Genomic DNA, 26,660 nt, shown 5'->3' on the forward strand with positions numbered 1-26,660 from the left:
TGAGTTAGCAAATAGCTTTTTATGACTCGATTTGTTTGTATTATTATTTTTCGCCAGACGCTTCTCTAATTACCGAACAGCATTTACTGCACAAGCCAAGAGCGAATGCTACAATAGCTTATACAACAACAATAGCAATAACTGCAAAAACGATTTCTATTTAGACCACCACAAACACACAAGTAATACTTAGCAATGCATTACATACATATGTACATATGTATGTACAAGTATTTACATTCGATTTTTGAAACGTTGGCAAATATTTTATTGTTTTGTTTTTAATTTACTTCACTTTGGGCGCTTATACACGTGGTTCGCGACAACGATTTACTTCCCGCATTCACTTTAGCACATGCACTTGTCGAAAATGAACGAAAAAAAAACTAACAACCGCGACAGAATTAGCGTTTGGCACGATCCATTCGATTTCGTAGTTCGCGCTCAACTGCAAGTCAGCAGGCGCGAACCGAGCTCCAAACAACGCTGCTGGTTTTGTCCCCCCATCATCCACACACACACACACACACCCAAGCGTATTAGTGGCGGTTTTACACTGAGGAAAAAGGGTCGCCGTAATTCTCAAGTAAACTAAAGTAAATATGGAATAACCTTTATTTTTAATAAAAACATAAACAATTGCAGAACGCTTTACAAAAAAGCATTAAACTTCAACAATTAAAAGAAAACCCGCTTGATTTCGAACATTTAAAGTTTATGGATACATTCCTCTGCCAAAAGCGGAAGTCGCCTTCATTTATATACCTGCCAAAAACTGTCAACAGATGGCGCTCGTTTTAGGGTTGCCGATTTAACTTCTCTCGCGAATTTGGCCCGATTCGGGTGGTGCACAACCGTTTAGATGGCAACGACCGTCAGCACAAAGCTGTCAAATTATTTCACAAAGAAAAAAAGAGAAAAGGCAAAAACTTCATTTTGCAATTTGTATAATAGATTCCTGCGATTTTTTCCAAAAAAATTTCCAGCGCATATTCATATGTAAATTTGTGCAATTTACAAGCAACATAATATAATTAATAATATTTAGAAGCAATACCCGCAAACAAGGCAAATAAAATGCCAAAACGAGGTGGACGTGGAAATATGAACGGGCCTGGTGGCTCACGTTTCGTGGCATTCAATGACTTGGACGGTATGTAGTGACGCTGTTCGCAGGTGCCTATTTAAAAATCAGAAGCAGATTAAATTTCTTACTTCCTTGCAGACCGCGATGATCGCGAACGTGACCGTGACCGTGAGCGTGAACGTGAACGTGATAACCCGCCCAAGGGCCGCAATACGCGTCGTGTTAGCTTCAAGCCATCTCTCCTGCAATCATCTGGTATCATTAGAAGGCGAATGGCTGAGATAGCCATACGCTCACATTTGGAGGATGATGAAGACATGGGTGATATGCCAGGCACGTCAAAGGTATGCTACTATTAAGATTTTAGTACGCAAATTTTACAATTAAGTTGTTTTTGCAGCCAGAGCATGCACGCCGAAAGGGCTCGCCTATACCCAGAAAGAAATTTGGAAATCTTATGCATTTATCTAAATCACCTTTTGGCTGGTATCAAATTACGGTAAGTTGTATGCAAAAATAGTCAAGTAATTTTATGTAAAATGCAAATAATTATGTACGCAAATTGTATACAAATGGTATAAATAGCCGAATAATCGGTGATGTTTAGAGTAGGTTGATTAATGCGGACAGCCCCTGTGGCCGATTGGTTAAAGGTGCGTATTGCCACTTCATAGAACCTAGGTTCGATCTCTGGTCCGATAAACATTAAATAAGAAAAAGATTTTCACGCAGCCGTCGCCCGTCGGCAGGCAATTGCAAACCTTCTGCCAGGAAAAAAGCTAAATAAATCCTGTTTTCAGTTGTTCCCTCTGACATCGGAATTTTTTGTTTTAAGGATTTTTAATTTTAAAGGATATAATTAATTCAAAAAATTACAAAATGAAAGATACAATTTTTTAGAATTTGAAAAAAATATATTTTTTTTTGGTTCCCAAGAACGAATTGGTATTCAAAATGCCCTTTTGATTAACTTTAATTCTTTAAGCTAGTAATTTTTAAAAATAAATGTTACAAATTTTCAAGGATAATCAAGAATACAATTTTAACAGGAGTTTTCAATATCTTTTCGTTCTTATGAACCAAATAAATGTATCTTTCTTAATTCTACAGAATTTTCATTTTGGCGTTATTCATAAAAAATAAAGTAGGTTTTAAGAGCTTTATAAATTGACGTTTTCATATATTTCCAATTTATAAACCTTTTATAAAGCTACTTTATTTTCTATGAATAAGGCCATAAGTTTTTGAAATAAATTTGGAACTACAGTCGGTCAATAAAGTTTAGGTACACCGAATTTTTTACAATACGGGCAACTATTTTTTAATTATTTTATTTTTCGCAAATTTTTTATAAAAAATATGGTTAATTCTACAACAAAAACCCCAAAAATCAAAGTTCCAAACCTTGTGCAAAATTAAAGAAAATTCTGCAAAATTTCATTCAAATATTGCACTTTTTATTTACGCTCTCTAGAGTAGTTTTTTTAGCCCATTCAATTTTAGTATAATAAAGTGCAAGTATGAGTAAGCTAGGACTTACCATTGATTTTTGGGAAATTTTTTCGTTGAAGGTGTCGCACATTTTTTTAAATATAAAAAAAATTACAGAACATTATTTTATATGGAGAAAATGAGCGACACCTCCAACAAAAAAAAATTGCTAAAAATCAATGGTTGGTTGGTGGTTTGTTATACTAAAATTGAATGGGCTAAAAAACTGCATACTTAACTTTTTTGTAGAGAGCGTAAATAGAAAGTGCAATATTTGAATGAAATTTTGCCGAATTTTTTTTAATTTTGCACAAGGTTTGGAACTCTGATTTTTGGGGTTTCTGTTGTAGAATTAACCATATTTTTATAAAAAATTATCGAAAAATAAAATATTTGAAAATAGTTGCCCGTATTGTAAAATATTCGCTGTACCTAAACTTTATTGACTGACTGTACATAGTGTTCTCTTTGAAACTTCAAAGTCCTTTAAGAGGTCGTATATGGCAGCTATTAATTCGATACCAACGAACCAATTAGGTTTAAAAGAAAAAAGTATTTTTGCGCTTGGGGGTTCTTTTTTAGCCCTAAAGTAATTAAGTTGCTTTATGGTTATACTGGGGTTGCTATTATTGACGGCAAATAAATCGAAATCGTATCATAGAAATTTGTTTTCTCTATTAAGCTGGAATCACACGATTGGCGCAAGTGCACCAATATGGCACATTTTTATGGTGCTGAATTGGCGCACAGTAAAGAAATTGTCCGAGCCGCTTTCTGCGCAGTCACACGCTTTATCTTACTTCATACATTTGTTGTTGCGCCCGGTTTAGGTTTGATTGGGCATAATAAGCACAATATTGCGAAATCACACGATTGGGAAATAAACTAATGCATTCATGAGATCCGGCCTTTACCCTAAAATGGAAAATTAAAACTTTAGTAGTAGCCGGTTTAAATCAGCGGTGTCATGGGGGAGTCTCCACAAGCCGGTCACTCATTGGGGATATCCGGGTCGAGTCTGGATAAGTAGCGGCTTCAATCTGCCCCAAATTTGCATCTCGAAAAAAACCTTAATATTTTTATGGCATTCATAAAAGGATTTATCGGAATCATTAACGCATAAGTTCGCCTCCAGCAGAAAATTCGAAAGCTACAAATACAAAGTCATTGCAAGTAAATAAATCCTATCGTAGTACAACAATAATAATACCAAAGAGCAAAGTAATTAAATTTTGTTTACACAAAGCTGAAATTCAACAAATAGNTGGTTGGTGGTTTGTTATACTAAAATTGAATGGGCTAAAAAACTGCATACTTAACTTTTTTGTAGAGAGCGTAAATAGAAAGTGCAATATTTGAATGAAATTTTGCCGAATTTTTTTTAATTTTGCACAAGGTTTGGAACTCTGATTTTTGGGGTTTCTGTTGTAGAATTAACCATATTTTTATAAAAAATTATCGAAAAATAAAATATTTGAAAATAGTTGCCCGTATTGTAAAATATTCGCTGTACCTAAACTTTATTGACTGACTGTACATAGTGTTCTCTTTGAAACTTCAAAGTCCTTTAAGAGGTCGTATATGGCAGCTATTAATTCGATACCAACGAACCAATTAGGTTTAAAAGAAAAAAGTATTTTTGCGCTTGGGGGTTCTTTTTTAGCCCTAAAGTAATTAAGTTGCTTTATGGTTATACTGGGGTTGCTATTATTGACGGCAAATAAATCGAAATCGTATCATAGAAATTTGTTTTCTCTATTAAGCTGGAATCACACGATTGGCGCAAGTGCACCAATATGGCACATTTTTATGGTGCTGAATTGGCGCACAGTAAAGAAATTGTCCGAGCCGCTTTCTGCGCAGTCACACGCTTTATCTTACTTCATACATTTGTTGTTGCGCCCGGTTTAGGTTTGATTGGGCATAATAAGCACAATATTGCGAAATCACACGATTGGGAAATAAACTAATGCATTCATGAGATCCGGCCTTTACCCTAAAATGGAAAATTAAAACTTTAGTAGTAGCCGGTTTAAATCAGCGGTGTCATGGGGGAGTCTCCACAAGCCGGTCACTCATTGGGGATATCCGGGTCGAGTCTGGATAAGTAGCGGCTTCAATCTGCCCCAAATTTGCATCTCGAAAAAAACCTTAATATTTTTATGGCATTCATAAAAGGATTTATCGGAATCATTAACGCATAAGTTCGCCTCCAGCAGAAAATTCGAAAGCTACAAATACAAAGTCATTGCAAGTAAATAAATCCTATCGTAGTACAACAATAATAATACCAAAGAGCAAAGTAATTAAATTTTGTTTACACAAAGCTGAAATTCAACAAATAGCTGCGCGTGCTAACAACCAACGCAGCATTTGCATCTGCCGGAATAAGTAGCCTTCACACCCTCGCGAGCTCGCGTATCTAGTGTGCCCATTTCATTTTACTGGCAACTGGCGCTATACTTCTGGCCATAAAATCGCTTCTTATTTACATGAACGGCAGCGTGAATTGATAAGTTCATTCCATATGCAAGTATTTGCCTAAAAACAGCAGCGCATCCGCCGCCTCAGCAAGCGTCGTGGAGGCGCTGGAATAGGTAATAGTAGGTAACGCATTCCATGCTCCTATAACCGCTCCGACTGTTTAGTTGGTAGGTTGCTTATTGGCTGTTTCTGTTGGCACAACAGCACTCACGCCAACAGTCTGCTATTCGACGCCACGGAAGTTTATAAAAGTTTGCGCCCACCAAAAATAGCGTGGATTTTGCAACGCTGCGAAGATTTTTTTACACAAAACGTTTTCGAAAACGCTAGCAAACGCTCATAATTGGTTGAATTTCTAGCTCTATTATGCAGCATTTTTGTGCTAAACCCGTGCAGTTAGTATCTCAAGTTGTACGATTATAGTTAACAAGCGTAGATAAAATATCGACACTGCTAGCCAATAAAGATTATCTTTACGTGGCTGAAATCTCCGTTTGCCAAGCACCTACTTGTTTAACGCATAATTATAAATCAGTCGCTCGCGTGTTGTGTACCAGCGAAAACAACGGCAGGAGCGCCCTATACAGCAGTGACTCGCGGTCTATACGGAAGCAGTGAGAAATTTTAAGGATAATCAGATCAAGCTAGTTGCAACCAACAAAATGGCCTCTTTCGGTGCCCTTGACTATGGCATCGTCGCGATTGTGCTGATCATTTCAGCTGCAATTGGCATCTATTACCGCCTGACGGGTGGCAAGCAGCAGACCACCAAGGAATACCTGCTCGCAGATCGTCAGATGTCCATACTGCCGGTCGCTTTCAGTCTCATGACCAGCTTCATGTCCGCCGTTACGCTGCTCGGTGTGTCGATGGAAAACTACCAGTACGGCACCATGTTCGTGTTGATTAATATTTCGTATGTCTTGTCGACGCCTGCAGCCGCCTATCTTATCCTGCCTGTCTTCTATCGGCTAAAGACTGCGTCCGTCTACGAATATTTGGAGCTGCGCTTTGGCTATGCCACGCGTCTTTGCGCCTCACTTGCCTTTACCATTCAGATGACGCTCTACATGGGCATTGTGTTGTACGCGCCGGCGCTGGCGCTGGAAGCCGTAACCGGACTGAATCAAAATTTCTCCGTAGTAGTCGTCGGCGTGGTGTGTACATTCTATGCCACTTTGGGCGGTATGAAGGCGGTGCTCATCACAGATATTTTTCAATCGCTGCTAATGTTCGTTTCCGTGTTCAGTGTCATAATTTGTGCGACCATCAAAGCTGGCAGTTGGGGTGAGATTTGGCGCGTCGCAGGGGAAGGCGGTCGCCTGCAATTTCTGGACTTTAGCGTTGATCCGACAGTGCGTCACACCTGGTGGACGCAGATTATCGGCGGCATGGCCACATATCTATCTCTATACGGTGTCAACCAAACTCAGGTGCAGCGTTTGCTGTCTGCGCGCAACCTGAAGTCATCGCAAGCCTCCCTATGGTGGAATTTGCCAATTTTGATACCGTTGAGTTTCAGTACCTGCTTCTCGGGCCTTTGCATCTATTACTTCTACAAGGACTGTGATCCCCTATTGGAGGGACGCATATCGTCACGCGACCAGTTGATGCCACTTTTCGTTGTGGACACTATGGGTGGCATACCTGGTCTGTCGGGTCTCTTCGTAGCAGGCATATTTTCGGCAAGTCTATCGACAATATCATCCGCTATCTCCTCNTCAGTTGATGCCCCTTTTCGTTGTGGACACTATGGGTGGCATACCTGGTCTGTCGGGTCTCTTCGTGGCAGGCATATTTTCGGCAAGTCTATCGACAATATCATCCGCTATCTCCTCGCTGGCTGCTGTCACCGTTGAAGATTACCTAAAGCCGTTGCTGCTATGGAAGACCAATAAACCGCTAAACGAGTCGAAGAGCACGTGGTTCTCGAAGTTCTTCAATCTGATCTACGGTGCAGCCTGCATCGGTTTGGCATTCCTTGCCGGCTCGCTAACCGGCGTACTACAGGCAGCACTTTCCATCTTCGGCATTGTTGGCGGACCATTGTTGGGTCTCTTCACACTCGGCATGTACTTCACCTTCGTCAATCAAAAGGGCGCCATAACTGGCCTTATTACTAGTTTGGCATTTTGTTTCTGGATAGGCTTCGGCCAACCACGGCCTACACCGAAGACATTAGAATTCTCCACTGAAGGCTGTTCCGCGTCGCCGCCAACATCGCATGTCAGCGACATTTTCACACCCTTTGCGGCGACAGCAGCTGCGGAAGCAGAGGAGCCTCATTATTTCTATCTGTATCGCATCTCGTACATGTGGTATTCGGTAATTGGCTTTCTCGTCACGTTGTTCATGGGCTTGGTATGTTCCTGGCTGTATGCCAAGCTGGGCTGGGATTCAAACGCGCACATCTACACCGACAGCACATGCACGACAATCAAATATGATTTGTTTGTGCCGCCATTGGCCAGGCGGTTGCGCAACCGACAAGTGCCAGTTGTGGTGGTGACAGGCACGAGCTCGGAGATCGGCGGGGGTTCAGCGACCCCCAGCACCGTGGAAGACGATGCGCCATTGCCGAAAAGTGACACGGGTGCAACAGAACTTAGCATGAATGAACTGGATGGAAGCCAAAAGGGAGAAGATGTGACGAATGTTGCAAAAGACGCGACTGGAGGAGGAGGAGAGGTGATTGTACAAAACGGCAGCAAGCATGCAGCCGCAACAGCTTAAATAGAACATTAGAATTTATCCGCAAGTGATTTATTAGCTTTCATACGCACTGGAACACCTGCCAAGCAAATGTAAATTAAATTTGTTGCAATAAATCGTCCCCTTAGCTAGTAGGATTATTTTCTTTTTATGTGTGGAAGGGTTGGATTGATATTAAACATAGTGAAAAATAACTTTTCAAATCTTCTAGAAAGGCGGCGGAACGTGAATGGTTATGTAACGAATAGATCAGCACATCGTCAGGAATATTTTTTTCTGATTTCGTAATTCAGATATGGCAGAAAAACAACAACAGCTCGAAATCGGAAGACGGCGTGACTAAATCACAATCTCATCCTTTTTATCTTATCTAAATAGTGCCGTAATTGCCCGCAACTACAGTCGAAATAAAATTTATAGAGCATTTCGTTCTGTTCCATTTATTTATCTGTTCTTTTTTTGCCAACTCTAGTCGAGTCTTTTATTTTAACAAAGATTACAAATAGTACTAACGTGAGATAAATGTAGCTTAACAAATATTTGTAGACAGGCACATTCGAGATACGTTAACGAGTTGGTAATTAAAAATTTCCCACTCTACATTCGTCCAACAGTCGCAACGCCGTGGCCGCTTCCAATGCTAAGGCGGCTGCTAAGAAGGCGCAAAACCAAGCGCGGTCTTATGGAACAATTAATTTAACAATGATCAAACAATAAAAGATTTAAAAAATAATTATCAGCGCAAACTCCCCTACCCCGCCCACCGTGTCTACCCAACGGCTTATCAGTGCTGCTAGCATTTGCGCCTTTACAGTCATCCCCTATTCAACTATGATAAAATACACTATTTTCGATTTAATAAAACAAAAAAAAACGCGCTGATCCGCTCAGTTCCGACGCGTGTGGATGCCATATCGGTTGCTGGCCTGCATGTTGTAGGCGTTCCGCTCCTTGTCCATTTGCCAATTGGCCAGCAGTTGATCGAGCTCCGTGTAGGTGAGCGTCTTGCCTTGGCGCCGACGTGGCTCTTCGCCTGCCTTGTGCGCAACCTTTGCCTCACCGGCTGAGTTAGCCTCTGCACTCTCCTGATTGCTGGTTGGCGCAGCGGCCTTGGCTGCACCGGCATCAATGAATTTAGTGACCTCGGCCACACCGGGCTCACGCAACTCGTTGGGGTGCGCGATGCGCATGATGTAGTTGGTGGTTGGTGTGGGCGCGGCCGCGGCCGGCGTCTCTTCGGCATACTCGTAGTCGGCGCCCATCAGCTGCGCAAAGTGGGGCAGCACGAAACCTTGCGTCAAGCTGCTGATCGCCATGATGGCGGCCATTAACAAGAGTACAGCTTGTGCCATTTGTCACGAGTACACCAGCTGTTCAACAAGAACAATAGCAACAATAAGTTAATCAATTTAAAAAAAAATAAAAATTATTTGAACCAAAAACGCGACAGCGCTGTAGAATAACTGGCCAGTTCAATCAGGTTGGTGACGTGCGAATTTCAATTTGAATGTCGATTTTAGTTTTAATTTAATTTAATTAAAATTAGAATTGCCTGAGAACTGTGCGCGCCGAACACTCGCTGACTGAGAGGGATGTTGTTGCCGCGACGGGTATTTAAACTAAACTGATTGACGATTAAACGAGCGCTTTTTAATGCTGCGCGCGAGTCGACTGATTAGAACTGGATGGACAGCGGCCAATGGAAGGGGCAGTGCGGTAGTCGGCGGCGTAAATTACTGATCTTGTCTGCTGGGCCAGCTCAATAAGAATAACATTTTGTTTTATTTTTCACGCGCAATCGATTCTACGCTGCAATTAAGTGCCGATGCGCGTACTCAAACGCGTTTCAAAGTTTGTGCAGCAACCAACGGCTGGTGAATAACCGATTTGTTTCGAAAGATGCCCGATGCCTGTTATCATAAAAGGAAAGGGTGGGCGGGCGGGTGTTTATTTAGTGAAATATCGTACGCCCAGTGCGCTCGCTTTTAATAAAAGTTATTATTTATTACACAAATTTCAACAAAAAAAAAAATCGCTATTTACAATGTTTTCGTTTTCCATGAACTTATCTGCTACAAATATGTGTATGCAAGTGTGTACATCTAACTGGGAGTTCGTTGCATGGCATTCAAGCCAATCTGTGTGCTCAGTACATATAACTTAATTGTGNTTTCGAAAGATGCCCGATGCCTGTTATCATAAAAGGAAAGGGTGGGCGGGCGGGTGTTTATTTAGTGAAATATCGTACGCCCAGTGCGCTCGCTTTTAATAAAAGTTATTATTTATTACACAAATTTCAACAAAAAAAAAAATCGCTATTTACAATGTTTTCGTTTTCCATGAACTTATCTGCTACAAATATGTGTATGCAAGTGTGTACATCTAACTGGGAGTTCGTTGCATGGCATTCAAGCCAATCTGTGTGCTCAGTACATATAACTTAATTGTGTATAAATTAATGCTAAATGCTTTTATTTCATTATTTGGCTGCTGTTGATTTACTTATTTCCTGCAGTCAGCGGCTGGCTAGTGAATGTGCGTCGTCGTATCGTATCAGCCACTCAGTTCATCACCATTCAATCGCTCGAGGTCGTCACAGTCTCCGTGACTCTTGTCGTCTTTATGATGGTGGTGGTTATCTCTTCAGAGTTCGCGCCATCTGTGTCAACCGGCACAACCATCGTGCTCGTAAACACTCCAGCCGAGGTGGAGTCGTTGTTGGGCTGTGCGACAATTGTTGATGTGGTGCTCTGCAATTGATTGAATTAAATTAATTCCTTTGTTATTTTATTTAGTTAAATTGTTGCTTTTTTTTTTTAAATAGCATTCCGCTAAATTTAGTAGCCGTTGAAGAATTTCTAAAAATGTCTTAATTTTGTTGCGCAAGAAATATGTATGTACCCGCTTATGTATGAATTTGTGTGCGGCGTGCTGAAGTTGTCAAAGCAGCTCAGCAGGTTGTGTACTTTTCATTAAGCGATGTTGTTTAGCTTTTGATAACAGCAAATGAAGGGGAATTAATTGCTGATAAACCGAAATGTGTCTCTTTTGAAATGTAGTTCGAATAAAAAATATGTACAGTATTGGCCACATAATTAGGGAGTGTCCGTTTTACAGTTTTGGCCCTTTATTTTTTTTTTTAACTTGTTTATAATTTATTTAGTTTTTTTTACCAAAAATAATTTATACTAATTACAACGAAAATCATGTGGATTTCTAGAAAAAAATCGAGTACACAGTTTTGTTGACGATGTCACTCATTTTAGCTCATATAAAAAATTTTGGAACATACTTTGTATCTATGGAAAAAAAATGCGCAACGCCGTCAACAAAAGAATTACCAAAAATTAATGCGAATTCCAGGCCGCTCGAAAATTGCGCAATATTGAATAAAATGAATAAACTACTAAGCTGCATACCCGATTTTTTTTCTAGAAATTCTGATAAAACAGTTTGAAAATTTGAGTTGCATTGTTGTCGTATAAACTATGTACTTAAAAATTAATAAAGAAAAAAAAATGATCAAAGTATGTAAAGAAGTAGTGTCCCTAATTATGTGGAAACCACTGTATGTACAATGGATAGGGCGGGTCGCTACTGTTGCGCTACCATTTTTAATTTAAGCTACATATATATGTATTTTCTACTTTCTCAGACGTTAAATATAAATGTGTGTGTTAAAATTTATTTAAATGATTATATTTTAGTGCACAAATATTCGTGTGGCACTTGTGTGTTCAGTGCATGGTTCTTACAAGGTCAACGAATTCTACTGTTTTAGACTGTCTCCGAGTAGGCTAATAGGTTTCATGACCAACAGGTTTAAATTACTCTCAAAGTGGCTGTTAGGAACCTCTTCCTGTATATCGCGCTCGCAGGAGACTCCCGATTTAGATATTCGTTATATAGTTATTGGTAGCATTTAGAATTTGAAGCGTTCTCAAGCCGTTTAGTGTCAACCAAAGCGACATTTTTCAGCTGTGCTTACATAAGCTAGAAACAACTCTCTTGGCGTTGGATTTGAGATGAGAGTGAGCCACCTGCTGATGTCGCTTTCGGTACCAAAAGCTACAAATTTGGTTCCAAAATTGGACAGTCGCGCTATTTACTGGATTTGCATTGAGAATTTAGCTCGTAAAAACTTACTGTAAGTACGTGAAGATCACCAGAGCTAAAATTACTTTTTTTTTTTGTTCGAAAAGTCGAGATTAAAAGTGGCAGCGGGTATCCATAAAGACTTCAAAACTTTTTTTTTCATAATTAAACCGTGAAATCTGGCACTGCAATAGCTACTAAGTACAATAAATATTAATCTACACCTGCGAGCGATTCGGTAAACAAATCACATCTCTTCAAGATCAATAACATGCCTATCACTGAATGGCATGCGAACAATGCAAGGGATTGTTCAGCGCTTCAAGTACATACATAGTATTTGCCTGTCTACTGCGCACTACCACTCCACCCACTGCCCACAAGGTAACGCCTTGTGATTAATCGCCGTTGACTCATGCGTAGAATATTTCTTAATGACTAATACATATCTACTCGTTCATTATATTTCGTTAATTTTAATATTTTTCATTTTATAGACTACAATGAACTTTGAAAATGCCTAAAATTTAAAAAAAAATATACATAATTTTTTGTTCATTAAATTCTTCACTGTTCGTTGCTTGCTTTAGATTAAAAATTCCCACAACTTGTTTTGTGCAAAAAATCCTAAACACCTTTCGCATTATGTATGCAGCAAAAAAAAAAATTTGATTGTTTCTAAACTCGCGCTGAGCCGCTTTGCTAAATTTTCTTTCGTCCGGAGACGCGCACATAAAGTCTACACTTTTCAAAAATTCTACACTTCATATCGTACCGCATTTTTTGCCTCCGAAGGACTCCATGAGGTCTTCGAATCCGGATCCTTTGAACAGCAGCTACCCATTTTTTAAATATCTTTTATTCTTATAATCTTTTTTTTTTTGTGAACTAAATATTCGTATGCGCCTTTTAACGGTCTTTGAAGAACTAAAGTATCTTATTCGTCAACAACGTCGACTCGCGGTTGCACAGCGTGTGTCAATTTCACTTTTGTTCGCCTCACTTTTTTTTCGATTTTATTGTTGAATTTACTCTATGACGACACTCGATGGCCGGCAGGCAGTAGGTGGCGCCGGCGACCGGTGGCGTCGTTAGGGGCAGTGCGCTGCACTCCATACTTCAGCTGCTGCTCCCTTCTGCGGTGCTTTTATCGCGAAATAAATGAGTTTCAGCCAAATAACTCACACGAGGCAGCAACACTAATGCATTAAACATTCATTAAGTACTCATTTGTACACTCAAACATACATATAAACTGTACGCTGATTATGAGCAATACGCATTTCATACTCTACAAATGTACAAATGTACGAACATATGCTTCAAAAATAAGCGCAAAAATAATAATTTGCAACAGAGATATTAATAATGAAAAAACCAGCGAATTTGTTTAAATGAGCGTCCACAATGTTGGCGAGTCTCCGCTCGCATAGCTTGGATGTCAACGGCTCTACCTCACCCTCTCCCTGCCCCAGAGCGTTGCAGCGCCAAGTGTTGCGCCGCTGGCGAGGTGGCTGGCGATAGGTGTGCCGCGATGGGTGGTGGGTTGTTAGGCGGGTCTCTGTGTAGACACACACACACGCACACTTGTATTTCATATTCAAAGCCAACTGTGCTCCTGTTGTCTTATCAGTGCCTAGTTAACTCTCTCGTGGCATTCTTTTGTGTGCGCCGTGCATGTACATACATACATACGTACATATGTATGTAGGAGACTCACAACAGTCAGTCATAGGTATTCTATAATTTATTTGAAGTATTACTTATGGCATTTTGCGAAATTTGTTTATGTATGTATTTTAACTGTTTTTTTTTTCTACCTTTTTAGTTGGCTTTAGTTGGGGGTTTAGGGGAGTGGAATTGGCACAAGGCAGCCATGCTGATAGTGTTGTTGTGTTTACTTTTGCCCAATGTTTTTGGTTTTGTTTTTGTGTTAATTATTTTGAGGTCGTTTTTATTTGCTTGCAAATTTTCATAAGTATATTCTCAAATGCGCTGGCTTATCGTTTAGGTATATCACTTATCGATTCTTATCTTTCGTCTTCGCCGTTTAGCTGTGTTTTTTGTACATACATATGTTGTAAATATTTTTCGGCATGCCATAATCAATTAGAAATAAATTTTCTTATCACTTTCAAGTATTTTAAGTACTAAGAAGCCTCATTTGCTCCTAATATTCCGTTGAGTGATTCATTTTAGGTTATGTAATGGCACATTTTCTGCTCTGAGCTTAGGTGTAGTCATACAAAAATATATTTTGTTCAACTTTCTGATAAGGAATTCAAATACGTTTGGAACTATATTTGAAGAAATTTCCCGGAATTGCAAAGTAAATGTTTTTCGTACGGATTTTTAGGAATACGCTTTAAAAAGAATTAATTTCATACTAAATTTGTATACACTGGTGGCAGAAATATTAGAAACGCCTTATTTTGATAAATTTTATATATATTTCCTTTGTTTATTTAATGTTTAATATTTGTTATTTTATACTAACTCATCATATATTCAACTCAATAATTCAACAAATTTGCACCTTAAATTCAAACATGTCCATTAAATTTTAGTAGGTCAAGTGCAAGTTTCAAGCGGGTGCAAATGGCATTTTTTGCAGCGGACTTCTCCAGATTTTTTAAATAACGAGAGAGAAGAATATAAAATTCATGTTTTGGGCACACTTTATAAGGAAAAAAATGCACAACACCGTCAGCTAAAAAAAAAATCTAGAAAAGCAACGGTAGCTTTAAGCCACGTTTAACTTGCATTTCATCCTATTAAAATAGGCTGCATACCTAAAATTTTTCTAGAAATTCTGAATAAAAAGTTCAAAATTTTGGTGAAAATTTGTTGGACTTTTCTAATTTTTGTATGTATATTGTATATGTAGCTTATTATATAATGAGTAAGACTTTTAGACGTTAACAGGTAATTTTTAAGCAAACGTGTAATTTTTATGCAAAAAACAAAACTGACTTCAAATCCCATATAAAAATTTAAGAGTTCCGCTAGTTTTTTTTTTCATGATCCAATGATCGGATCTAAATCAAATTAGTATGGCGCTACCCCTGAGCTACTTCCTTTCCTTTAAAAAAAAAATTTTAGACATCGGTTAACGTGGTCCAAAGTTATGGGTAACATACATACAAAAAAAAAATATTCCGACGAATTGATAGCCTCCTCGTTTTTTTTGAAGTCGGTTAAAAACAAAACCGTCTTCAATTCTCATATCAAAATATAAGAGTATCGTTCATTTCTCAATGATCCAAGGATCGGATCTAAACCAAATTAGTATGGGGACACCTCCGAGGTATCACCTTTCCTTAAAAAAATAATAATTATAGAAATCGATTAGCGGGGCCCACAGTTATGCGGTAACACATGTACATACATAAAAAAATATTTCGACGAAATGATAACCTCCTCCTTAACCTCCTCCTTTTTTGAAGTCGGTTCAAAATCAAACCAAATGAAGCCAAAACTGGTCAAAATAAGGCGTTTCTATTATTTCTGCCACCAGTGTACTCCTTTATGTAGGAATACTTTTGAAAATAATATCCAAGAAGAAGGTGGACATTAAAGATGGCACGGCACAGAAACCGATTACTCTTAAAAAAAAAAATCAACGAAAATAAGTTATCTTATTTGGCTGGCTGTTTGAACTGCAGTGGGATGCTGAAAATCGCTCATTTTGGTCGACAAAAATCTCCTAAAGAATAGCGGGTGTGCTTGACAACGTGCAACGTCTAGTAATATGTCCCTCATACTACCAGATAAATCTGAGTACTCATTGTATCTATACTTTTTTTTATGTTTTTCAATATTAAGGTACCTATTAGGTTCCCTGCCAGAGAAAAATGGGATGATGGTTCAAATATGGAATAAGGAACCGGAGCCTACCGAACGATTGCAGGTTCTTCCAAGCGGATATCTACGCTATAGAAAGGGCGGGCGGCTGGTCTTGTACTTAAATAGTAGTAGGGTTCCAGAAAATAAAGCCGCCATTTTTGTCAATAGTCAAGCAGCACTGAAGGCAATAGGATCTAAAATGGTGAAATCGGGAATTGCATGGAAATGTAGGACCACGCTGGCATCACTGAGCCATATCAACGGCATAGCAATATTGAAGGGAATCAGTCTGCTGATAGGAGTACCAAATACGGCTCAGAGATATCAATTGAAGAAGCTGATAGCTCCGTACTACCACCGTTTAGTGATTATGTTAGGGAAATTGATGAATACACCGTGGCCATAGCTAATGGCTTGTGGAACAAACGGCAAGACTGTTAGATCACAAGATTATTATGGCCGCGGCTTAGTACGAAAAAGACAGCGGACATACTGAAACTCAATAGATCTGCAGTAAAGTAAGAGTCATTACCGGCGTTATCGCAGGACAAGTACGATGTGCAGAAGCTGCCGTGATGAGGATGAGGAAGACTCAATTGATAACTTTTCGTGCCGATGACCAGGTCTGTAGTCGAAGCGCCTCAAGCACTTGGGTTCACGCTTCTTCAACAGTCTGTTNGCACTGTGCTATAGCAACAATGCTTCAACGATAGCGAATACCAACAAGTACGATGTGCAGAAGCTGCCGTGATGAGGATGAGGAAGACTCAATTGATAACTTTTCGTGCCGATGACCAGGTCTTTAGTCGAAGCGCCTCAAGCACTTGGGTTCACGCTTCTTCAACAGTCTGTTGGTGTTGGATCTCCTCGGCTTCATTAGGGATAGCAATTGATTCAGTTGAATAATGACTGGAGAGTACTTAGCTACTCTGTTAATATCCGTCCATTTGGTTATCCGTCAATTGTAGACAGTTTATAAACGGATTCGATTGTTGGCGTGGATTGTGCCAGGTCATGGATATCACATAGGAGTTGTATTTCTTTAAGCATGTAAAAGTCTCGGGCGAAAAACACAAAAGTTTATAACTTTACTGAACTGTCAAAATTTGTATCGTATTCAGTTATTGTCAGAGTATAAAATATTTCGCTAAACCTCTAAAAATTGCGACACCCTTTTGAGAGATAGTCCTGTTTTATGCAGATAAAATCGATATCAAAAGATGTACTCTTCTGACTGGCGTTGCAAGGAAATGTTGTTTTGTTTAGAAAGCATTAGTTTTATAGCTCATTTCCACCAAGCCTCAACAGCAGTTTATGCCTATTGAAATAAAGGAGATTACAACTCGAAGAGGTAATTGCTCATATTGAGTACAAGAAAAACAAAAAACTTTGCTGATCACCCCATGTTAACGTTATTTGCACTTACCTGAGCTCTTAACTGCAGTTAAGCTCCTGGTGGAAATGGGCTATTAGGCCATTGAAATGCGATTGACAATCGATGCATTCAACTTTCATAGCACAATTTCGAATTAACCACCTATACTTAGTTCTAATATTTATTTTGTACAAAATCAAAACTGACCTCATTCAGAAACGTACAATCTAACTTCAGGTATTCTCCGCTTATCTATTCTAAGTAATATGGTTTTTCATTGTAAAAATCTTATCAGTTTAAGGCATTATGGGCGGCCACACATTCTAATATAATAACTTCGAACGAAATTAGAGTAATAAATATCACAAAAACGAGACCGCATTTCCCGTTTGCACTGTGTCTCTCACTATCTGCTCCACAACTTTTGTTTTCACTTTTGCTGTCGCTTAAATATTGTCGCCGACATGTCGCTGAAGCGGTCATCCTCGTAGCTGCCCTGCGAAAACTCAATGTCCACGAAATCCTCCACCGAGCTGCGCCCAGTGGCACTGCCGCTTGGTTCCGTCGTGACAATGGACGGCAGTGTGCCCTGCAAGTTGCAATTAGCATTTGGTTATAATTCACATCCGAAGTGTGATTTCGGTTACTCACTTCTTGTTGCTCCTTTAGTTCTCTGCTATTCCAGATGTTCCAGTAGCTTCCAAAAGCACCTTCACCAGAAACCGCATCAGCGCTCGCCTCTTCGGCTGCGCAACAGCAACCACATCGGAATATCCGTCGCATTTTGTCCTTTCTCTCTTAACGGTACTTGCTTCCCTGCTTGTTGCCTCCAACGTTTTCCTCCTCTGGACGACAATTGCATTACAACATTTTTCTTCTTTTAGTTTTCCTGTATTGAATTCACGTAAATGAAGTTTGCTTGTCGATTTTTTCACGTATGTTGAGCCGCAAAGTCACCGAGTTTCTGTGCGCGCTCGGCGTATCGGCTGGCAGCGCTTGTCTTATCAACGCACTTATGAGTAAAGCAGAAATTCATTGAATTGAACAACAATAAAGATTAGCAACAATCGCGATTCTCCATATCGATTGACAAATGTTTTCCATTGCCTGACACCAAAAAAAAAAAAAACAGCTGGCTGACCGCCCGTTTGCTCATATCGCGCCATTAGTTGTACACTGGATTGGTCAGCGCCAACTGGCGTCATGGTGTCTAAAAACTGATTTCAACCAAACTTGTTAAATGACATCGTTTTTCTTTGCTTTCAGATAAACAATGGCCAGCGCTATGCCAAGGAGGAGCTCGTCAGTGTGCTGCAACATGTCATCGCTCCCGAGCACCTCATGCCGCTCTACTGGCGCTCCGAGAAGAACTACGTAACTTTCTTTGTAGATGACCACAGGGTCGCCGAGCGATTGGATGGCCTCGAACGCGCTGTTCAGATGCCCGACGGCTTTCGACCGTATTTGCGCGTACGTGCCGCCTGTCCGTCGACGCCAGTCAACGACCAGCTCAAGGCACGCATGCAAGTGGTGATGGCAAAACGTTATAATGCACATACCAAGGCGCTGGACATGTCCAGCTTCCACACCGATCCCGATTTCAAAGGCATTTTTTGCGGCGTATTCCGCACCCCCGTAATGGCTGCAGCCATCGAAATAATGGAGAAAAATATACCAGATTTGGTTGCGCTCAATCTGAACAACAACAACATTTCGTCCATGGAGGCATTCAAGAATGCGCACGTGCGTCTACCGAATCTTCGCATACTCTACTTGGCCGACAATAGGGTAAGTATTGCTGTGAGCTACATATATAAGTATGATTCAAAGATTGCTTAATATATATTTTTGTTCTATTTGATACAGATACCCACCGCAACACATTTGATTGCTCTACGGCATGTGCCGTTCGTTGAATTAGCATTGAAAAATAATGGATTATGCAGTCGCTACAAAGACCACGCGCAATACGTCAGGTATCAAAAATTGAATTTCTAATTTGGGAAACCGCACTGCACTGCACTGCACTGACCAGCTGATAAAACTGGGTGCAACGCATGAAAAATGGTTTAAAAACGTAAATGGATGGAAGAGTGTTGCGTCGTTATGGAGGAGCGCGCGCGGAATGGGCCGCTACGCTTCTCGCAGTGCTGTAACACGTCTCACTGGTGATGCAAGTGTTCAACGTCGGTTGCGGCGGGTCCAAAGAACATGCGCGTCTTTGCGAGCAATACCTGCGTCCACAGCAAATTCCAACAGATATTTACACACATACATACGAATAATATTAGTAGATTTTCAAATATGTTTTCATGTTATGTGCTTTGCAAAAAGTGTTTATTTCGAAAGGAAATGTTGTAAAGCGTTGGTGAAGGTTTCGTTTCGAACAGGCACTTCATGTTTATATCTATGAGATTTACACTTTCAGTAATTTAAAGTATATAAAAGAAATACATGAAACCCATTTTGGAAATCTTCGCCAACACTCCGATTTGTTTGATCTGAAGCAAAAGGCAAAACTGATGAGAAAGCGCCAAAAAACGCAAGTTTTAATGCGCGTGTCCGAATTGTTTAGCATCTGAGAAAGCAAATTCAAAGGATTCAATTTGCTTGTAAAGAAGCGTCTTCATTGTGAAGCAAAAATGTCACTCAAGCGTTGACCAAAAGAAGCTAAAATGGTAGCTCAACTTCAGCTAAGTGATGTTCGGTAAAAAAAACAAAAAAAAAACAAGGAAAAGAAGGCTGAAAAAAAAGAAAAAAGTAAAAAATGAAAAGGAAAAGGAAAAAGGAACAAAAAGAAGCAGTCTGACGCTAGAACAGAGACTGAGCAGCAATAAATATACAAAACAAAATAAAGTCGCACTGCCCTCCAATTTGGCATCTTTGAACTCGCTGAGTTTTGTAGACTTTTCTCTATAAAGCTAACTTAATTCCACTTAGTGGGAATCCTTAATCAAAAAAAAAAAAACTAATTATGGAAAAAATGTGGATGAAAAATATATGGAGTGTGCTTCCAGGTTGCCTCACTTTAAAGAGCGATTACTAGCCTTCGCCGCATTGCATTTTGACTGTGAAGGCACATTTTATATGTGTCAACCGCCGACCGTTTATTTGAAGAGCGCGTACGCATTGCTGGCGGGCTATTGTTGAGTTCTGAGGTGAGCGAAGCGGGTGTGTTTAAAAGCGCCAACGAGCTTGTTATAACTCGATAGAGGTTTCATACATCAATTGGTGTAACTTTGGTGTCCAATTGCCAGGTGTGAGCCTGCAGTAACACCAGATGAAGCCAAATGCTTGGAACTGAATTAACAGAAACGTATAACTCAAAAATATCATAAAATAACATGAAGAGGGAAAAGCTTTGAACGCAATATAATAAATTTTTAGAAGAAACTTCTACGAAACTTAGTAAAATTTCGCGTTTAATAATTTAGCAAGGCGATTGGCCAACAAATATTTATTTTGGCTCAACTCTTCTAATAAAGAAAAATCTAAAAAAAAAATAATACTATAATAAAGAAATCTAAAAACAAAAACTGGCGAAAATGTTATAGCCCACTCACACCGAGCATCGCATAGCCGTTTTCTCTTGCGAACAACTGTGTCGATGGCAAATTCAAGTCGGCAAATACTAATGCTTGTTGATGTTTTTGCTTCTTTTCATAAATATTGATTAGCTTAGTGCTTCAGCGAGACAATTTGCTCTGTGTCCAAGAAAACCTTTTACTTTGCTTCCAACATTTTTTAAAGATGAAGAAAAAACAAAATTTTGGAATATGAGAAAATAATTCTTTATTTAAACTCTCACTGTTTGCCTGTTGCTTTTCCAAAATGTACTGCATACTGTTAAGAACAATTAACCAGCCATTGCATCAAAAATATGTTCATTCACAGGGAGATCCAACGTAAATTTCCGAAATTGAAGAAATTGGTAAGTAACTTTCATAATCGCTATTTGTTCTTTCGCAAAATTTATTCACCCCCACCTTGCACCTAGGATGGAGAAGAGCTGACACCGATGATACAGTTCGATGTGGGCGAAGAGGCTCCTGTCATGCCGCAGGCCAAGGCTTCATTCCTGTGCGATCCGAATGGCACCGATATTATACGTCAGTTTTTGGAACAGTACTTCTTGATATTCGATTCGGACAACCGGCAGCCATTGCTTGATGCTTACCATGATCAAGCGATGCTATCGCTAATCGTGCCGCCGGCAAGCCAAGTCGGCCGGTATGTTACCAGTAACACTTATTGATCGAAGCATTATTTTTATTCATTTTTCTCTCTTCTGTATAGGCTTGAGAAATATTGGCGGTACAATCGTAGTTTGCTCCGCCAAAACGCCGATGACAACATAAGATTGCGTTTGCTGCGATACGGTCGCCTAGCCGTTGTATCGATGCTGGCCGAACTGCCGAAGACCAAACATTATCCACGTTCATTCACCGTCGATTTGACATTATTCACGGTAAGTTGGTGATCGTACGCCTATTTTTTGTTTTACTCCGCAGTTGAATACATTTAAGTTTGTCTTTTTTTCATTTATTGCAGCCGAAAATGATCGTTTTCACTGTGGCCGGTTTATTCAAAGACATTGATGAAGACTCTGAGGAGTTGCGCTACTTCCAGCGACAGTATATAATTGTACCGGCTGGCAGCGGCTTTTGTATTCGCAACGAAATGGTGCTGATCACAGTAGCAACACAGCCACAGATACGTTTCTTCAAGAAGTCCATCGAGCCGGCTACCACTACACACATGGGCAATGAGGCCACAGTACACAGTCCTGGATTGTCGAGTAGCCTACAAAGCCGTTTGCAAGTCAATCAGCCCAGCGTGAGTATAGCGCAGCAATTGCATAAATAACTGATCCCAATTCACAATTCATTTTCGTTGCAGACATCGGCTGTCGCTGCTGCCACATTGCAACCGCCGCAGATGGGCGTTGACGAGGCAACAAAAATACAGATGGTTCAAACGCTAAGCGCTCAAAGCAACATGAACATTGAGTGGAGCAAGAAGTGAGTGGCTATTTAAAAAATGAGAATACTTAAGTGTAAATTTGTTTAATAAAATGTATTTTTTTCTTTCTACAGATGTCTAGAGGAGACCAATTGGGATTACAATCATGCTGCATTTGTGTTTGACAAACTTCACAAAGAAAATAAGATACCGCCAGAGGCCTTCGTTAAATAGACATTCGTTTAGGAATATTATGAGGAGTTCAATTTCTTCGCTTTTGAATCTTGCATGATGGATAATACATATTTATAATTTAAATTCTGTAAACTCAATTTTTTTTCTATCATTAAATTCTGGTGCTGTACGAAACTGAAAATATGAAAAAAGTCGCTGTTAATTTTGAAAAGATAGATACATTTTTAATTCAATGAATGAAGGACACAAGTTCCTGGTGTTCTTTTCGAGTCGAGATCTTGAATGTTTGCCTATGTTAATATTTTACTTACCCAAATGAAAGGAATTTTATTTGATGTGTATTAAAGCAATTCCTAAGTTTAATTTCGTAGCAATAAACTAAGTTTTTTTTTAGAAATAAGAGATAAATTGGGCAAAAGTGAAAATGCTTCGTTCAGAAATTTTCTTACTTAGCCTTTGTAGGAATTAATGTAAATAATTGTAATTTGTATGTATGTATTAATCAAATCCTTAATATATGTATGATACAAATCTATATATACCAATGAAATACATATGGACATAGTACTCTATGTGCAAAGGATCCAAATTTATGTTTTTAATTTTCTATGGCAAAGGTAGCATGAGAAAGTTTAAAACTTATTCCGATCTAATAATTTACCTACGGTTCAGGGATCTGTCGCTTGCGAAGTCATTCCGAAAAACTTCGAAATCGCCTGAACTGCAAAGAGCTGCTGGGCTTTAAGCCTGGATGAGCCCCTCCGCAAATTTGAATCGCCTACTTCCACCCAATACTTCCACCGGCAATCAGCTGTTGGTGTTGTTAAATGGCTTTATTTTTTTAAGTTGGCGCTTCTGCTGTTATTATTAGGGTAGGGAAACTCCTTGAATTTTAGCGAGCTAACTCAATGATTCGTGCTCCTTTTAATAAGCCATCTGTGAGGTGGCACAATTGAGCTATGGCACTCTGCTGTCGAGGCAGCACAGCCTAGAGTTGGTTAGCGCTGTTGGTTAGCATTGTTTACATGATGAGCGCTGCAGAGCTGGTTTGCACTGTAGAGCTGGTTAACAGAATTGAGTTGGTATGCGCTGTAGAGTCGTTGCGAATTGTAAATTTTCACAACTATTAAATTTTTCGCAATTTTATCGTCTTTGGTTTAATCTTTTCTCTGATTGCCGACTATTTAGCGAATATTTATTGAGTTACGGAGTCATATTTTTTTAGAAGTTAGTTTGAACGTGCGCTACAGCTCAATAGTTGCGCTACGTGCTGAGTTACCCATCCCTAGTTATTATGCAACTCAGCTGTCAAATTTGACAAAATTGCGCTCCGGGAAAAAATTTCCAATTTCTTTTTAGCTGAGATGTAAGAATATTTCTAAATATTTACAAGAGCACTTTACATCTTAATACATTACAGATAAAGACGACTTAGGATGTCGGCTACAGCTAATGCCACGAAGAAGCAGGATATGCCTCCACCGGGCGGCTACAAGAAAATCCCATTCCTCCGGGTGCCAGCAAAGAGCTATTTCACAGGTGAGCACCAAAAGCGCTACGTAACAAATGCAAATCATGTTAAGCAAATGAAATCAAATATTGTTAGGATTTCAAATGATTGGCGGCTATGCTGTTGTCACGACCGTCGGTTTGTACATATACTACCTGACGGCTAAAAAAGTGCAGCGCGAGGAGATTGAAATGCGTTCAGCTCAAAACGTCATATTTCCTTTGCTTCTTGCGGAACGTGATCGAGAATACCTTAAACAGTTGCGTCGCAATCGGGACGAAGAAGCTAAATTGATGGCTAACGTTCCTGGCTGGGAGGTGGGAAAACATCAATAGTCCATTTGTATGTATTTCACTTTCTCTATATATTTAGGTTGGCACCTGGTACGGCGAGCCCATATACAAGACCTTGCCAAAAGACACTCTCGTCACTCCTTTGTTCAAGGAATTCTATGCACACGCCAACTACGAATCGTATGCCAAACGCGCTCATCTGAAGTTGTGGTCATAAGCAATTTCATATTTCGATTTCTTTTTCAACTTCGTGGAAAAATTAAAACAAATCGTCGCATTAGGAATGCATTAGTAGATAAATAAAAGTAAATAATCTTTGCTTTATTATAACTTCTTTATTAATTCAAAAAATGTACATGTCACAGAACTAAAAATATTCAAGTAAACCGAGGACGTAGTCCCAAGTATGCAGGATACTACTTCCCCTCTTCGGATGCATTCAACCATCTCCAATTATCCAAATGGCGTATTTACAACTTCATCTATCAAACGAAATAAACAAGTTACAAGTAATATAAGGTACGAAAAAAACTTATTGAATTGGTAGATTTAGAGCGAAGCGCTTAGATTTAAAGAAGCATATCTGGGATGCGCAGCAAATGCAACTGCAGTGAATAAACAGGGTCACAGGCCACTCTTTACTTCAAGTCTCGGCGCCGTTTTATTGTGCCATCGCAGGTGGGAAGATGTCGCTGCAAAAAGCCTTCGAACACAAATTTTCGGCCACATCGTTCGCAATGAAAGTCCCGTTTCTCCCCCACCATTTGTTTATGCTGCTTTAGCTGTTCCACATTGGAATATTTGTCGCGGCACTCGTCGCAGGCGTAACGGCGTTTCACTTGACCTTCCTCAAACACCACGGTGAAATTGTGCGTGCAAAATGAGCATGTAAATTCCTTAACGACTATTTTTTTGCCTCCGTGCTGCTGTGCCAATGCTTGAGCCTCAGCATCAAGCTTATCTTGTTGCTTATGAGTTTCCATGTGTGCCTTCCACTTTTCCTCGTCAATAAACTTACGATAACAGCGAGTACAACGTCTTGGCCCTTCACCTGTATGTCGCATCATGTGCTCCTTTAGATACGAAACCGAATTGAATACCTTGTTGCATATTTCGCATTTCCGCTGCTCAGGTGGCACTTCTTCGCGTCGCTTCATGCAAGCACGCATGTGTAGCTTCAATGAGCCAGCAGCGCTGTAGCAATTACCACAGTTGGGGCAATAGAAAGTCTTGGAGCGTGGTCCCAACCCTTCATTACTCAGATTAGCATCACCATCGCCACCGCTCTCATTGCCCTCCTCAGTAACGGGCGATGAGGGCACAATGTGCAAAATGGTGTGGGAGCCATCGTTCTCCTCCACAGTCTCCACCTCTTCTACGGAATGATTGTCGACTAGCTGTTGTATGGTCACGGCGCGTCCATGCTCGTCAATAATCACCTCTTCTGAGCTCACAATTGTCTCATGTGTTCCAGGCAGTGACTCAACCGTAGATTCGCCCTCTTCGGATGAAGCAAATGTAGCATAGGCATACTGGGGGCCACCTGGAGCATTGGGATCGTGTATCAGCACTGGAACGACCTCTTCTTTTACAGATGCAGACAGTGTTGTGTATTTTGCTCGCTTTGGGTTCATGTTGCAATTTTTCCTTGAGAGTTTTAGTGCTCCGCGTCTTTTTCGCTGCAGTTAGTCAACACTTTTTCACCGAGTTGATTTTTTTCCCGAACCTCATGCACTACCGAAGGTATTTGACACGAAAATTCGATTGTGGCAACATTCAGTCAAAATGGTGGATAGACTTGCCAAAGTGCGAGTTGATTTTCAGCAGTAGTTGGCAGTATTGTTGGGCGCAGGGTTGCAGTCAAGAAACGATTGCTTATTTTTGGGCAAATAGGGCTGCCAAATATTATTTTTAAAGTGCCCAAAATCTGAATTGTTTTTGTTCTTACATCTGTCACTATGACTAAACGGACTTTTTTGGTGGAAGAGAAATTTTAAATTTGAATTATGAAACTGCCACAAAATAATGGAGGGGAAATTCAGAGTGCAAAGTGACGGAACAAATGCAGAATACGTACGTTATTTGCTTAAAGGCTCATACCCATATAGAAGTTAGAAAAAGGTTTTAATTATTAAAATAGTATTTTATATTAATCAACTAGTGTTAGTCGATTCTCAAAAGGATCGACAGTACTCGATTTTCAAAAGTATCGATACTGAGTACTCCAAAGTAGCATTCAATCGACGTTATTTGGAATTAATATTTTAATTTGAATAGACTCCTGCCACCTAGTGAAATTCTGCACTAAGGGCTGGTTGCTCAAAGCGTGGTTGACACTAATCCCTGTTTAAACATCGTTATCGACGTTACCGACACCGTGTTTTATGAATGGAGTCGAAAACGTCGATAACGATGTTAACCGATGATTAGTGTTAATCAGGCTTTGAGCATATAGTAATGAGTGAAATTTATTGAAAGAAAAATATAAGTTACATTTAGACACGTAAGAAAAACGAGTATAATATAAATGCATGCATGCTAGATAATAAGTAACAAGTACTTCAAGTCTTCAGTACATCAGAGCAACCGGCCAACTTAGCATTGAACTGT

At 39.7% G+C, this 26,660-nt stretch overlaps 5 protein-coding genes across 6 annotated transcripts; 3 read left to right on the plus strand and 2 right to left on the minus strand.

Annotated features, from left to right (window-relative positions):
* Positions 1-798: 798 nt before the first annotated feature.
* sbr (nuclear RNA export factor small bristles) lies at positions 799-22,836 on the plus strand. Its single transcript, XM_017626660.1, has 11 exons — positions 799-1,153; positions 1,226-1,431; positions 1,488-1,586; positions 18,357-18,878; positions 18,957-19,066; positions 20,985-21,021; positions 21,088-21,320; positions 21,387-21,558; positions 21,642-21,926; positions 21,990-22,111; positions 22,187-22,836. Exons 1-11 carry the CDS (start codon positions 1,078-1,080, stop codon positions 22,284-22,286), a joined length of 1,962 nt encoding a protein of 653 aa, XP_017482149.1. The 5' UTR covers positions 799-1,077; the 3' UTR covers positions 22,287-22,836.
* Positions 4,169-7,979, plus strand: LOC108371155 (putative sodium-dependent multivitamin transporter). The gene is made up of 2 exons (XM_017626662.1): positions 4,169-6,736; positions 6,855-7,979. Exons 1-2 carry the CDS (start codon positions 5,725-5,727, stop codon positions 7,793-7,795), a joined length of 1,953 nt encoding a protein of 650 aa, XP_017482151.1. The 5' UTR covers positions 4,169-5,724; the 3' UTR covers positions 7,796-7,979.
* LOC108371154 (uncharacterized) lies at positions 10,033-12,986 on the minus strand. The gene is made up of 2 exons (XM_017626661.1): positions 12,645-12,986; positions 10,033-10,524 (listed from the first exon to the last, which is right to left on the minus strand). Exons 1-2 carry the CDS (start codon positions 12,711-12,713, stop codon positions 10,351-10,353), a joined length of 243 nt encoding a protein of 80 aa, XP_017482150.1. The 5' UTR covers positions 12,714-12,986; the 3' UTR covers positions 10,033-10,350.
* A 671-nt stretch (positions 22,837-23,507) lies between the features above and the next one.
* Positions 23,508-24,565, plus strand: ND-B16.6 (NADH dehydrogenase (ubiquinone) B16.6 subunit). Of its 2 annotated transcripts, none has more exons than XM_017626664.1 (5): positions 23,508-23,613; positions 23,668-23,786; positions 23,854-24,074; positions 24,130-24,355; positions 24,416-24,565. In XM_017626664.1, exons 2-4 carry the CDS (start codon positions 23,684-23,686, stop codon positions 24,265-24,267), a joined length of 462 nt encoding a protein of 153 aa, XP_017482153.1. In that variant the 5' UTR covers positions 23,508-23,613; positions 23,668-23,683; the 3' UTR covers positions 24,268-24,355; positions 24,416-24,565. The 2 variants fall into 2 exon arrangements, with proteins under 2 accessions (XP_017482153.1, XP_017482154.1); XM_017626665.1 differs by having other exon boundaries at positions 23,525-23,613; positions 23,674-23,786.
* On the minus strand, positions 24,351-25,853 carry LOC108371156 (oocyte zinc finger protein XlCOF6). Its single transcript, XM_017626663.1, has one exon. The coding sequence runs from the start codon at positions 25,682-25,684 to the stop codon at positions 24,689-24,691; it is 996 nt and encodes a 331-aa protein (XP_017482152.1). The 5' UTR covers positions 25,685-25,853; the 3' UTR covers positions 24,351-24,688.
* Between the last annotated feature and the right edge of the window lie 807 nt (positions 25,854-26,660).

The sequence above is a fragment of the Rhagoletis zephyria genome, unplaced genomic scaffold, assembly GCF_001687245.7.
Source record: "Rhagoletis zephyria isolate East Lansing unplaced genomic scaffold, Rhagoletis_zephyria_1.1 Rzeph_scaffold_04730, whole genome shotgun sequence".
NCBI classification, from domain to species: Eukaryota; Metazoa; Arthropoda; class Insecta; order Diptera; family Tephritidae; genus Rhagoletis; species Rhagoletis zephyria.